Below are 13,550 nucleotides of genomic sequence, written 5' to 3' on the forward strand. Positions count from 1 at the left end.
ATAAGCTATCTTTAAAAAAGTATTAGACCAATGGTCTATGGAGAATGTATATGTCAATGAGTATTGGCTATAGTAGCTTTAAAAAATATGTAGTAGCTTTAAAAAATATTTGTGTGTGTGTGTGTGTGTGTGTACACATACCTGTTCCTCCATAAAACATTTTACAAGGACAGCTTATATATATATGAAAAACTATAACAGAATCCTAAAAGGCACCTGCCTGACAAGCATCTGCCTAAAAGTGCAATGAGATGTAGTGCACTTTAACTGAGGGAAATCTCATGCAGTTAATCCGCAAGGGAGGAACGTAGTAAATATGTGAAAAAGGGGAAAGCATATACTGTATACACATATCACAAGAAGGCAAAAACCGTGACTTTTGCTTCCGGGGGCTTTTGCCAGCGGAACGTTTCTTTCCGGAGGCGGCGTTTCCCACGGAACCTCTTCCGCCAGCGCCCCCGGCTCTCCTCCGTTGCCCGGCAACGCCTCGGCTTGAGACGGGGCGAGGCGTGTGTGCGTCGCTGACATCCGTCCGCCCGCTGCGCCAACCCCACCTGCGGCGTCGAGGAGAGCGGCGTCCCAGTTCCCGGCTCCTGGGAAGGGGAACCATGCTCGGCCAGGACGGCGGCCTCTCGCTGACCATTGCCCAGGTCGTACAGAGGCTGAAGGGCTCCGGACTCCACGCCCAGCTGGAGCGACAGGCCCGGGTGAGCTGGCTCCCTCCCGGCCCCGCGCAGGCCCTCCTCCTTTCTTCTCTCTCAGCATCCTTCCTGCCTCCTCGCTCCCCTCACGCCCTGCCCCTTCCTCGCCCTTCTCCTGTACCTCCCCTTTAGCTTTTTATATTCCAATTCTCTGTTGAAAATATTTCAGTTAAACAAAATAAAAGTGAGAAGAAAATAAAATAAAAAAGAAACAAAAGGCAGCTTGGGGGGGGGAACCCACTGTCATTCCAATACAACAGTATGTAAATGAAATTATTGTATATAATTTTTATTGAATTTCTGTTTTACAATCTAAAGTACTCATTTTTACACCCTTAAGATATCGATGACTTCTTTCTTCTCTTTCCATGGTTCATTTTACATATCATAAATCCCTGCATATTTTACAAAAAAATACCATTCACCATTCCATTATTACATCCATCGAAACTTATTTACGCTGTTGAATTTATCTTAATGCTACCAGCGTTTTTAAATGTACACAATTTTCACCCAAATAATCCGTAAATATTTTCCAGTCTTCTTTACATATGGTTCATTTTACATATCATAAATCCCTGCATCTGAAGGGTCACAGGTACCAGGGTTGGGCTATCCATGAGGCGATCACCTAAGGTGGCAGGATCTACAGGGGTACCACTGAGAGAGAGAGTGAGCTGCAGATGAGCGTGCAGAAGCAGTGGCTGCTGCTTGCTCCTTTTCCTCTTTTTTAATTGAAAAGCATTTCCCCCTATTCAAAAGCAGCTCTCTCTTGTGTGTCTGATTTTGATAAGGGAAGTGACACAGGGGACAAGTGTTTGAGCATTACCATTCCTACCATTTTCTGGATCTAAATCTCTCCCCCCCCCCCCCCCCACCCCACCCTGCAAGTTACAGTGAAACGCCTAACCTAAAAATAAATAAATGCAGACATGAAGGTACCTGACTTTTTGGCCCGGCGTCAGGGTTCATAGCAGCTTTGTGGAAGGCATTTAGAACAGTAAAATGGAAAGGGGGGTGAGTTAACCACCCTACCTTTAAATCATGCTGAGGCCCCTTTCAGCTTCATAAGTTTGTGTCAAAGTGGTGATGGCCAAACTGTAAGGAATCTGAGCAGGGATCTTCTATTTCACATCTCTTTCAAATTTCAGTCATTCTTGCATTATATTACCGGTATGTATCATTATGCCATACTGGAGTTGGTGACTGAGGCTGATAGAGATCTGTCTCAGCACAGAGGTGACGTTTGATCTAGGAGTTCCCTGGTTTACCCCACAGGTGTAGATGACATTAGTTTTCTTTGCCCTTCCTTCCTTTGTCTTGCCTCTTTCCTTTTTTTCTAACTTGGTGCCCAATCTCTCTCCTCCACTCTTCCTCCCCCACCATCTACTATGTAGAACTGTTAACAGCTTCTTTCACAAGCTCATGGTGCCAAAAGAAGATTCTGTTTTGTGTTTTGTGTAATTACCATGTCTTTTTTTTCTTTTTGCAAGGATACAGCAATTCATTTCTCCTCTCCAAATTTATTTTATCACCTTTTGGTATCATTTATTTAATGTTAGTTTTGTTGATAAGGAGTCTGAAAAATCACACTTTAGTTTGGCCCCTCGAATTTATGCAACCCCTCCCTCCCAACTGATGTTCATTTTGCTTTAAAAAAAAAAAAAATCCTTGACATAAAGGTGTCGTTTCTGTTTAATTGAAATATATAGTGATGGAATTTGCTTTACATACTGTAACTTGGAGGGCAGAGATAGAATGCTGGAAAATACGATAGCATGAAGGAAGGTCCATCAGCAGCATGGATGTTCCATTGTCAGAGGCAGTATATGTCTGAACAGCAGATTTTGGGAACAAAGAAGTGAACAGGGTTATTGTTTGTAAGTTCTTCAGAAAAATCTAGCTGGTTAGTGCTGAAAAAATTGTGAAGGTTGAGATCTAATGTAGTTTGAGTGGGACTCTCTACCATCATGCAGTCCCCTGTGCACCCCTAAAATCTGCTGGGAAGGGTTGGGGGCCCCTCAAGCAGATTCAGGAGGTACGCAGGGGCTGGAGCAGGAAGACGAGAAATGGTAAGTCCCTTTGCACAAGCAGATTTCTTTTTTCAAGAAGGTGGACATTACTGGATTATCCCAGAGTAATGAGCCTTCATCTGCCAATCCAATGCATTTTCTGACCTGTTTTATATATGTTATATATTCTTTTTTTATATATGTTATATATTCTTCCTGCGATTAAGGCCATTGATTAATTTGTGATAATTTCCCCTTATGTTAAAATTAGGAGATACTGTTCTGACTGAAGAATTTGTCTAGTTATAGTAGCTGGATCCAATTCTTCCTTTAATGTGTTCTTAGTTTACTTGTTATTAATGTTTCATAAACATTGTAACTTACAGATGGTAAACCTTTTGCTGATATCCCTGCAATTTTGTTTGCTATAGTTCACTACTTCCTCCTTTTAGTTTAGAGTGCTACCTACTACCAATTTTAAGTGGGGGGGGGGTATTTATTTACATGAGTTGCAATAAATACCTGTTATTGCTTTCCATTACTACAGTGTTAACTATTTACAGTCATTCCCTGCTCTCCCTCATTTGTCTCCTGAAGCATCTGCTATTAGAAGAATAATCTTTTCCTCAGATGAAATCTGTGGTGTAGAAAATGATCATATTTACAATACATCTTTATGTTGAAATTTATAGCAAATAACACACCCTGAAGCATAATACCTGATAAACTAATAAATAAAGTAAAATTGTTGTCTTTATTAGTTAGTTGCCAGCTGATAGATGCTGTATGTTTACGAAACAAAACAAATAACATCTACGTTGAATACCAATTTGTGGTGCTTCAAAAGTATGTATAACAGATGGCTATTAGTAATGTATATGTTAAATACTTTACAGGTGAAACTCGAAAAATTAGAATATCATGGAAAGGTTCATTTCTTTCAGTAATTCAACTTAAAAGGTGAAACTAATATATGAGATAGAGTCATGACATGCAAAGCAAGATATGTCAAGCCTTTATTTGTTATAACTGTGGTGATTATGGTGTACAGCTGATGAGAACCCCAAATTAACAATTTCAACTTTGGGGTTTTCATCAGCTGTATGCCATAATCATCACAATTATAACAAATAAAGGCTTGACATATCTTGCTTTGCATGTCATGACTCTATCTCATATATTAAACTCCAGTAGCTAATGAAAACAATTGCTTACATAAATGGACTTTTCCACAATATTCTAATTTTTTTGAGTTTCACCTGTATATATTTGTTTCCTTATTGATAGCTAGCAACATGAAGGACTCCAGACACTTCAGACAATCTGTGAAGTTATTTCAATTTTTTGATACTCAAAATTATTTATGTATGAGTGAGAAAGCTAGTTTTTTTATTTTTTTAGCTATTTTCCATTTCATCAACTTGGATGTTTTTCTTAAACATGAAATGTTTAAGGATGCATAATTTAATTGTCAAGTCAAATCAGATGTCCAGGACATTCAAAGCTTTATAGTATCTAATATATCCTTGTGATGGTTCACAACATTCACTAGCCCGCACTTTGTTTTAGTAGCTTACCTACTTAAAAACAAGTTTGGTAAAAAAAATTGTGGATTGCAAAATTAGAAGGAAATATCCTGGAAAGGAAACTGTTTAGATATTTCAGACATTTGATCATTTAACATCAAATGGTCACAAAGATACAGACAGAAAAAGTTATGGCCACAATTTCATAGGAGCCTTTCATTGCCGGTTCCCCTTCACACATTCCAATTGATCAAAGTCAAAACATTCCTTTGACTTTGCTCATAGTGGCTGTGTCAGCATGTCATGTTAAGCCATAATTGATATTTAACTATAATTTAATGTGAATGAGCTGTGTACTGGTGCACATTCGTGATGCTCACAATACCCTGCTTCACTCTTACCTTGCTCCTAGCTCTGCTGCACAGGCATTTACAAACCTCATGCCTTGGCCTGTTGTGTCATTTGAATCCAGGCTTGTGACATCTTGTGAAGTCGTTTGTGATGCAGCACAATACATTTTGCAGGTTCAACATTTGCTATGCCTTAAGAATATTTATATAGCCCTTTCTATTACATTTCTATTACATTTTTAAAATTAATATTTTTCTAAAGAATGCTTACACTTCTGACTTTTTTTCTTAAATCTTTTATGTTAGCTCAGTCTGCACAATCCAGAAATTAAGCTAGAATCCTTGAAGGAAGATATTAAGGAATTTCTGAAGACATCAGGTTTGTTCTTTAGTTTGTTACATTTTAAAGTCTTTTAAGGAAACCCAGCCAGATGGGCGGGGTATAAATATGATTATTATTATTAGCCTGCCTCAGTGCTGAATATTGAGGCAGCATCCATGTACTTGAAGCTTGCTTTACCCCTGTATTGTAAATTAATTTGTCAGTGTTACTGGCACACAGATTTTGACTAGTCACTTACAGCAAGAGTAAACACCTAAAAGGGAAAACAAATGGCCAGTTCTTTTCCAGTTTCCAAACTGCCAGTGGTGGACCTTGGTGTGTCACATTTTAGCGGCAGCCTCTCACCTTCCAGTCTACTTAATAGCTGTGGCGCCCTCGAGGCTCCGTGCCCAGTGCGACCGAACCAGTCACTCCTAAATCCGCCTCTGGAGCTCCTCTGCCTGCCTGTTCGCTTGTATAGTCTTCTAGCCACATAGTCATGTGCTGAGGCAGATGGTTTGCATGCTAGCAGTATGTGCTGATGTCATGTACAGTTAGGGCCACAACCTTGAGTTGCAATCCCATGCACAGAGCCGTCTTTCCCATAGGGCTTAGTGGTGCGTCGTGCCAGGGCGCCGGCCTCCCAGGGGCGCCCCAGCAAGTGGGGGAGCTGTGTGGCTTTGCCGGCAGCCTCCCCTTTCCCTGCACGCCTGCCAGCTGCGCCCCGCCAACCATATCATTGGCGGGCGTGCAGCTTGCCTCCCAAGCCTCTGTGGGGATTGCTCTCCTCCCAAGAAGGCTTGGGAGGGAAGCTGCGTACCTGCCAGCCATATGGTTGGCGGGGCTCAGCTTCCCTCCCAAGCCTCTGGCATGGGGATTGCTCTCCCGCAGCGGCATGAGGGAGAGGTCCGCCCCCCCCGATGGCTAGCAGTGGGCAGCTTCACCCCCCACTATCCCTGGTAATTTGGGGGCGCTAGGCGGATATTTGCACCTCAGCACCGCATCTGCTAAAGACGGCCCTGCCCATGCATTTACTTAGGGTAAATTCTGTAGGTGCAAGGGAACTTACCTGCTGAGCAAATGTGTTTAGGATTGGAGTTTTAGTCTGCAATCTATAAAACAAATACTGTGGGATAGTAGTGTTAAACAATTTTGGAATAAATGAGCAGTGGGATTGTGCTATTAGAGTGCTTTTGGTAGTGGAACCTCTGTATGCTTACTTCACTTCAAAGATTTTTACTCCCAAGTGCACATAGAAGTTTGATGGTTTTTTTAATAATATGAGTTCCTCTAACTTTCATTTTCTCACCTCTTATTTTACCAGGATGGGAAAAGAAGCTGCAAAATGCTGTTTATAGTGAACTCAGTGTGTGAGTTTGTTTTTGTCTGCATTTTTAGAGATGGGACATAGTCTTTCTTGTCTTCCTATCTGCATGCATTTGTAATATCACTTAATGTGTACATCAAAGATGGCCCTGCCAGATACTTTTTCAAATCTGCAATGGATTATAATTTTTGCTTTGTGTAGAGAATCCTGCAGAAATGAATAGGGAAATGGCACAAAAGAGACATACTGCTTTTTTGTTTTAATCATCTTAATAAAAGTAGAGATGGTTTTGCTGGTGGATGAAAGGTTGGTCTCTAATTCAGTGTATTTTGATGAAGTCTGGCTGTAATAGTAGACTTTGTTTAGCCAATTTATTCCCTATTAAATGGCCCCTATTTTCTCACTCTATAGCTTGTATTTATTTGTAGAGCAATTATACTACCACAAGCTTCACTCTGAAGCTTGAAATGCTCCCAGTACTAAATGAGTGTGTACCTCAGAGGTTTCGGAGTTATCTTTCACTTAATGCTGGAAGAGTTTTTCAGCCTGGAGGGAGGGGTGGGGCTAGCCAAGAGTGGGTTGTAATGTTACAATTGTTGTGGGGAGAAGTGGACAATGGCACCCTAACATCTTAGCTATGGAGGGGGATATGTTTCCCAAGTTGAACAACCTGGCAATCTCAGATGTCTAGTGGCCTGGTACTATGGCTTGATGTGTTAGAAAATATATACTGAATAGTCATGACTTGAACCAGGCATAGGCAAACTCGGCCCTCCATATGTTTTGGGACTACAATTCCCATCATCCCTAGCTAACAGGACCAGTGGTCAGAGATGATGGGAATTGTAGTCTCAAACATCTGGAGGGCCGAGTTTGCCTACGCCTGACTTGAACCATGGTATTAGACTTGCTTTGTTTGAACATAATTCTGACAGAGTACCAGGAGAATCTTTTAGTGATGGAGTAAGAAATGAATTCACTCCCTGCCTCCCCTCTCAAGTATGTTTTGCTGTTTTAAGTTTTCTTAAATGGATATGCAATCCAAAAAAGGTGCATGTGTCGTGAGTGGCACATCGTGGGTTTGTTTTTCCAGTAAATTACTATATTTTGTTCAACGCAGAGTTAAGTAATGGGATGTAGTAATCTTTCACAAGGCTGGTGGCCGTGAATTGAGGATGATTGCTTGTTATCTCATTAGTGTCTCTGAAAATGATTGTGGTGGTGATGCATTCAATCTTTTAGCATTAACTCTGAAGAGAGAATCAAAGTAATAAATGGAGTAAAAACAAAACCTGTTGTTGCTTTCCTCCTCAAGGTTCCCTTTACCATGCCACCCATCAGCTCCTCCTGAACACACCAAAGAATCTTTGGCTTACATGAGGAAAGCCCAGGTTTGCTGTGATTTAATTTTACTATTTGTATTTAAATACTGTCATACATACTGTATTTGTATACATTTTTAATAGGGATGTGGGTGGCGCTGTGGTCTAAACCACTGAGCCTCTTGGGTTTGCCGATCAGAAGGTCGGCGGTTCGAATCCCCGCGACAGGGTGAGCTCCCATTGCTCTGTCCCAGCTCCTAGCAGTTCGAAAGCACACCATTGCAAGTAGATAAATAGGTACTACTGCGATGAAAAGGTAAACAGTATTTCTGTGTGCTCTGGTTTCCGCCACAGTGTCCCGTTGCGCCTGAAGTGGTTTAGTCATTCTGGCCACATGTCCCAGAACGCTGTCTGTGGACAAACGCTGACTCCCTTGGCTTGAAAGCGAGATGAGCACCACAACCCCATAGTCGCCTTTGACTGGACTTAACCATCCAGGGGTCCTTTACCTTTACCTTCTCTGTATGTCAGGGGTGGGAAACCTGTGGATTGCAGCTTCCATCCCTACTGAGCATTGGCCAAGTTGGCTGGGCCTGATGGAAGTTGGAGGGCCATCGGTTGCCCACCTCTGCTATATGTCCTCAGAGTGCTTAATACAAGTGTGACCTATAGCAAAATATTGCAATATGGAGTACTCCAGTTCTGGATTTTTAGAGGAAAAATCACCAGCGTAGTGCTGCCAAGCTAGCACGATTGCACCTCTCTATTTTAAAGTGATGGTTCTGGGGCTGAAACTATATGTAACATGCAGCTGCATGCATGTGTTCTGTGACTTTTTTTTTAGAAAAAAGTTTTTAGAAGGCTGTAACGTTGATCAGAGGGATGGAGCTTCTTTCTCCTGCTCTGATCAAGGCTATAGTCTTCTTAATCCCCCTAATCTAAGCTATGGCTTTTTTTAAGGTATTGCTTATATAGAGAAAAAATCCAGTCTCCTCCACAAATTACTCAATGGCTTTGGTGAACAGCATGGTAAACCATATCAGTGGCAGTTGGGAACAGTAACTAGGCCAAGCCAACTTGCTGTCAGCCTATGTGTTTCCCCTACAAGACAGTTTGGTGGCAGCTATTCAGTGGGTACATTGATTGTTTGAGGAAGTACGGCATATATTATACCATATATTTAGTTTTTTCTTGGTATTTGATGTTAATTGACTCTGTTTCATATTTCATGGTTCTGCAAGTCTGTGTATTTTTTTTTTATAAAATGTCAAATAAATTAAATTATTATTGTCATTTTTATTTATTAAACAGTTAAGCTAAAAAGCAGAACACCAATTAAAAATTAAAGATAGATGGAAAGATGGAGAGATGGAAAGGTTATATTGATTTGTGTCATCTGTTGCAGGGAAACTGGGAAAAACGCATTCTGAAGAGCCTAAATAGTATGTGTACAGAACTCGGCATTCCATTAGCACAAAAGGTAGCTTTGTTAATTTCTTTTACTGTGAATGCAGCACTTAGGCAAAGCTAGTCCTAATTTAATGGGGTGGGGGCAGATTTTTAATCCATGTTATTAAATGCTAACTAACAGAAACTTTTGCTTTTTGTTCTTGGTTGGCTTATTGCAAAAGGCATTTTTTAAAATCATTTACAGAGATCAATCAATGAGCAAAAGGAACTTCTAAGTAAATGGAATGAAATGGGAACAGATGAGCCAGGTATGTGAATCCTATTTTATGCAAATTTGACTTTATCTATTTGCCCCATTGCTGATAGAGAGGCTTTTTATTATTTATCCGGTCCATTTACATAACACTCTTAATTTAGAAAATGCCAGAGTGGTTCACAAATAATAATAATAATATAAAATACAGAATCACATAACAAAATTAAAATATAAAAATCATTGCAATGTTAAATCAGCAGCAAGATAAAATATTCCTAGAAAGGTTCCCTGTGCCTGGTTTAACAGCAATTTCAAGAAGACCTGAACCCGAGCAAAAAGGTAATTATCTGACATAACTGGATTAACCTCCTGTGAATCTATTGTGGTTGGCCTTAGGGTTCCATTGACCCTGAAGAAAGGTTGGAACCAACCAGCCCCCTAGAAAGTGCAGCTCAAGAGCTTTCTTTGCTGCTGCCATCTGGTAGGCGCGGTTATGTGCTTGCACCCACACTCTGCCATAATCACTGTAAGATTTCCACCTAGTTATCTTTTTTTAAATATTTAAATAATCTTTATTTGGTTCCAATAATATACAAACATATACCAACACACAATCAAACAATAAAAACAATGAAATTAATCCCCCCCCCCCTAGTTATCATCTGCCCTTGCTTTCTTGCTCTCTGAGAACCCAGGGACCTGCCCTGGCTCCATAGTGGCAGAGACGATGGGGCTTCGTAGAGTAGAAAGGGAGGGGAAACACAAATTCCTCCTTTTCCCCTGCATCCCCCGAGCCACTCCCCATCCTGTTCCAAAGGTTCCCCAACCCTTTGTAGCCGATGGGGGTGCAGAGGGAAGGGGAAAAGTGAAATTCCCCCACCTTTCCCATTTCTGCTCTCATGGAAGCCTCCACCAGTTCACAAAGCCTTCTGTCAGAGGAGGAATGGTGGAGGACCACCTCTCCAACCTGAGCCTTCCAGAGAAGAAGATGACAGTTCAGAATTATTTTGAGGGTTTGAGGGAGTCACAGCTCAGAGGCCGATGAGGGGAAAAGCTGGGAAATAATGGGAAAGGAGGAGGAGGAGAGAAGCAGTAGCAGCAGGGGGGCGACAGCTGACAAGACTCAGTGTCTTTAGAAAGCGTTCCAGACCCCCCCCTTTCCAGAACCTGGCGGGCCTTGAAAGTAGGAGAGCAAGAGCTCAAAAGCAGAGGGCAGAGAGGGATCCATGGGCCACACATTAAGAACCTCTGGTATAGTAAAGAACTATCAGACGCCATGAATGAAAAGAATCTTGTTAATTCTTTTTAATCAAATAACTTTATGTATCTTATTAATTCAGATCTAGTCTCTTCAGGCCGCGTTTATGCACCTAAAGATTTTCTTGAGGTAATAAAAAAATAAAGTTAGATCTTCAATTATGTATTTATAGATCTTTATTACAATAAAATATGAAGGGTCTTATTGGAGTTATGAAGATCATATAGACTTTGGCATTTCAAAATGATGGCTTAAACTACAGGCATGGTTATGGAAGTAAATGGGGAAACAAGGACTGGGAATATCTAAAAGCCAGAAAGGTTGTGGTGTTCCCTCTATGGCAGGTGTGGGGAAAAACAGGCTTGGGGCTGAATTTCCTCTCTGACTGGGTCTCAGCATTCTCGCCAGGCCATTTCCTTCACCATTCCTTAAACTGGGCCGGATTCAGCTAACCTGGCATGCTAGCGGAAGACATTGCAAGGCTTCCTGCTAGTGCAGTGGGCTTACCTCCTCCCCTTCTCCTTCCCCACCCCGCAAAAAATAGCTCGCCAGATTTGCTCTGTGTGGGTCAGGAAAACCCTCAGAACAGGGGGGGCGGGGAGAGGGGAAATTGTTTCCTTTGGCAAGCAGAAATGCTTGCACTGCTGGAACAATCAAATTAGTGCAAAGTTGAATTCCACCCAGTAAGCTTTAAACCTCGTATTTGGGCACAGACTAAAGACAGAAACAAACGTTTAGCAATTCAGTCAGCTTGTGTGTCGGCATTCAAATTCTGCTCAACTGTAAGAATTGGAATTCAAGAGTCTGTTGCACAGTAGGCTGTCAATATAGGACTGCATTTCATCAGATGGGAAAGTTGGGCCGCAGAACATGGACCAGAGGCCATTTTTGATGACCTCCTTGCCCCTCCAGTGCCCTGAACCCCACTGCAACATCCCCCAATCTTCCCAAACCCCTGAAGCAGATTGAGATGAAATATGGGCGATTTCCTCCGCTGTATGGCCAACAGATTCCTTTCTGTCAGAGGACAGTCACCACTGGATCCCACCCATTGCGTCTTGTATCCTTGTTCTTACTTGCATTACTTCATTGTATCCTAGGTCAGTGGTTTCACACTTTCTCTGTTCATTAAACCCCATTCATATTGCCAAGGCAAATTCCCAGACAACATTCGGCTCATGCATAGCAGTGGCCAAGCTTTCTGGGTCCCACCATAACACAGCATATATTGCATTGTTGTACGTTGTAGCTGCACACTGCAGGGAGAAGATCAATAGTGATGGGGAAATGCTTTTCATGAAAGCTTCCCCTGTCATTACGAATCTCTTAGCAGTTAGCTCCAAGGACTTCATGGCTCCCAGAACAGTTTGACAATCCATGTCCTCAATCTTTTGGTCTAGCTAGAGGACAACACAGAGTGCCCCTTTGGGGACCCCCCCCCCCCCGTGTGTTCACCCTTGCCGTCATATTTAAGGTCACATTGCTTGTTTTTACCATGTGGCTTCAGAAGTGAGAGGGGTCTAAATCGAGTTGTGCAAGGAAGAAAGTGACATATTTTAATGAGAAGAGAAGGAAACAACTACTAAATCCAAATGAAAAGCATGAGCAGAAAGAAACCTGAACCAGTGGCTACTGAAATTGATTGATAGAGCTTTTGAACATGAAAATAGTATGGTATCTTTTTCCACCAAGAACTATTTCCATATGGCAGAATAAATCGGTATTAGCTTGCCTAATAAAAAACAACAGAACAGAAAGCAAGCATATGGAGATGCCGTTTGTCTGAAGGTAAATGAAGTCTCATATTTGAAAAATTCCCTTGTGTAAATAGGAATTGTTTTCCAATTTAGCATTGCAAATGCCATTAGTTTGGTTGACTCTATCATAGCTTAATTTGCATATATTAATGAACGTTCTATTGCACTCATGCAAATGTAGGTAGAAGGCTTACATTGCAAGCCTGAACTATTGAACTTTAAATGTACTTGGATTTTTTTTTTAATTTTACTGATGGCTTGAATTATAATGTAACTATAGCATTTATCTGCAATTACGGCTAATTAAATCTGTCTCAGTTTAACCTTATGAAAACACTTTGCATAAGGTAAACAGTGTTTTGTTATGTCTCTTGTGTTTTCTATTGTTTCTTGACATCTCTTGACATACTTTGAATGTTAACCTTTTAGTGCTTGGCCTGCATCTACAGATTTATATTCAGGCTATAATCCTGTATTAACTTGGAGAAATTATTCATGTACAAGCTGGAGTGTTTCATATAAACAAAAGAGACCAGATGAAAAACTTACAGCAGACTCTTCCTGTCTCTCTAACCATGTTTTACATAGCACAAGTCCAGAGATGCAGGAACACTACAGTAAGCGTCCTAGGAATCATAGCATGCAATCAGAATTATTGACAGTGGCTTAATATGATGAATGAACATGAAAACATAAGAACAGCCTGCTTGATCAGGCCAATAGAAAACACTAACTTGTATTGCTTTCCTTATAGGTATTGATGAACCTTCGCAATCCGAATTATGAAAACAGTGAGCAGCCTAGTTTTAGAAAACCACCTGGGGTTAATTCAGGTGCCACTGAAAGTGAAGGACATCCCTGAACTGGTAATAATAATTATCTTTAAATATCATTTATTCATTCATTCAAAAGCATTTCTAAAATAGTAGAAATAATATATATGAATGAAAGAGCTACATTTTCTTAACTGTGAGATACTGGAAACATTCACAGTTCCTATTTGGGCCTTCAGATAGGTTGCATTGTTTTCAGTGGGTGTTCTTGTCATTTGCTTTATTATGATCACCTGCCTGCGTAGTGCTCTGACCAACATTTGGAGGGAAGAATGTGGAAAGGACACTTGGAGGGTGGGGAAGAATTTGAGTTTACTGGGCTCTGGCCCAGGAAGGCTGGAGGAGCAAAGGACCCAAGTCCTTGTGTTGAAGAAGAAGCAGAGGTGAGCAATTTACATCCAGGAGAAATGTGAGTTTTCTGGTGGGAATTTGCCCACTACTTTATATGTTTAAATAATGCCCTATAGCAGTGGTTC

At 41.1% G+C, this 13,550-nt stretch overlaps 1 protein-coding gene across 1 annotated transcript in view; it reads left to right on the forward strand.

Moving 5' to 3' along the window:
- Positions 1 to 566: 566 nt before the first annotated feature.
- TBC1D19 (TBC1 domain family member 19) overlaps positions 567 to 13,550 on the forward strand; it is a 63,189-nt gene continuing 50,205 nt past the window's right edge. The window contains 9 exon segments of the mRNA XM_033160202.1: positions 567 to 707; positions 4,896 to 4,968; positions 6,236 to 6,281; positions 7,554 to 7,629; positions 8,966 to 9,040; positions 9,215 to 9,278; positions 10,567 to 10,613; positions 12,996 to 13,052; positions 13,054 to 13,107. Coding sequence (XP_033016093.1) covers positions 609 to 707; positions 4,896 to 4,968; positions 6,236 to 6,281; positions 7,554 to 7,629; positions 8,966 to 9,040; positions 9,215 to 9,278; positions 10,567 to 10,613; positions 12,996 to 13,052; positions 13,054 to 13,107 — 591 coding nt within the window. The 5' untranslated portion in view covers positions 567 to 608.

The sequence above is a fragment of the Lacerta agilis genome, chromosome 9 (genome assembly GCF_009819535.1).
Source record: "Lacerta agilis isolate rLacAgi1 chromosome 9, rLacAgi1.pri, whole genome shotgun sequence".
NCBI classification, from domain to species: Eukaryota; Metazoa; Chordata; class Lepidosauria; order Squamata; family Lacertidae; genus Lacerta; species Lacerta agilis.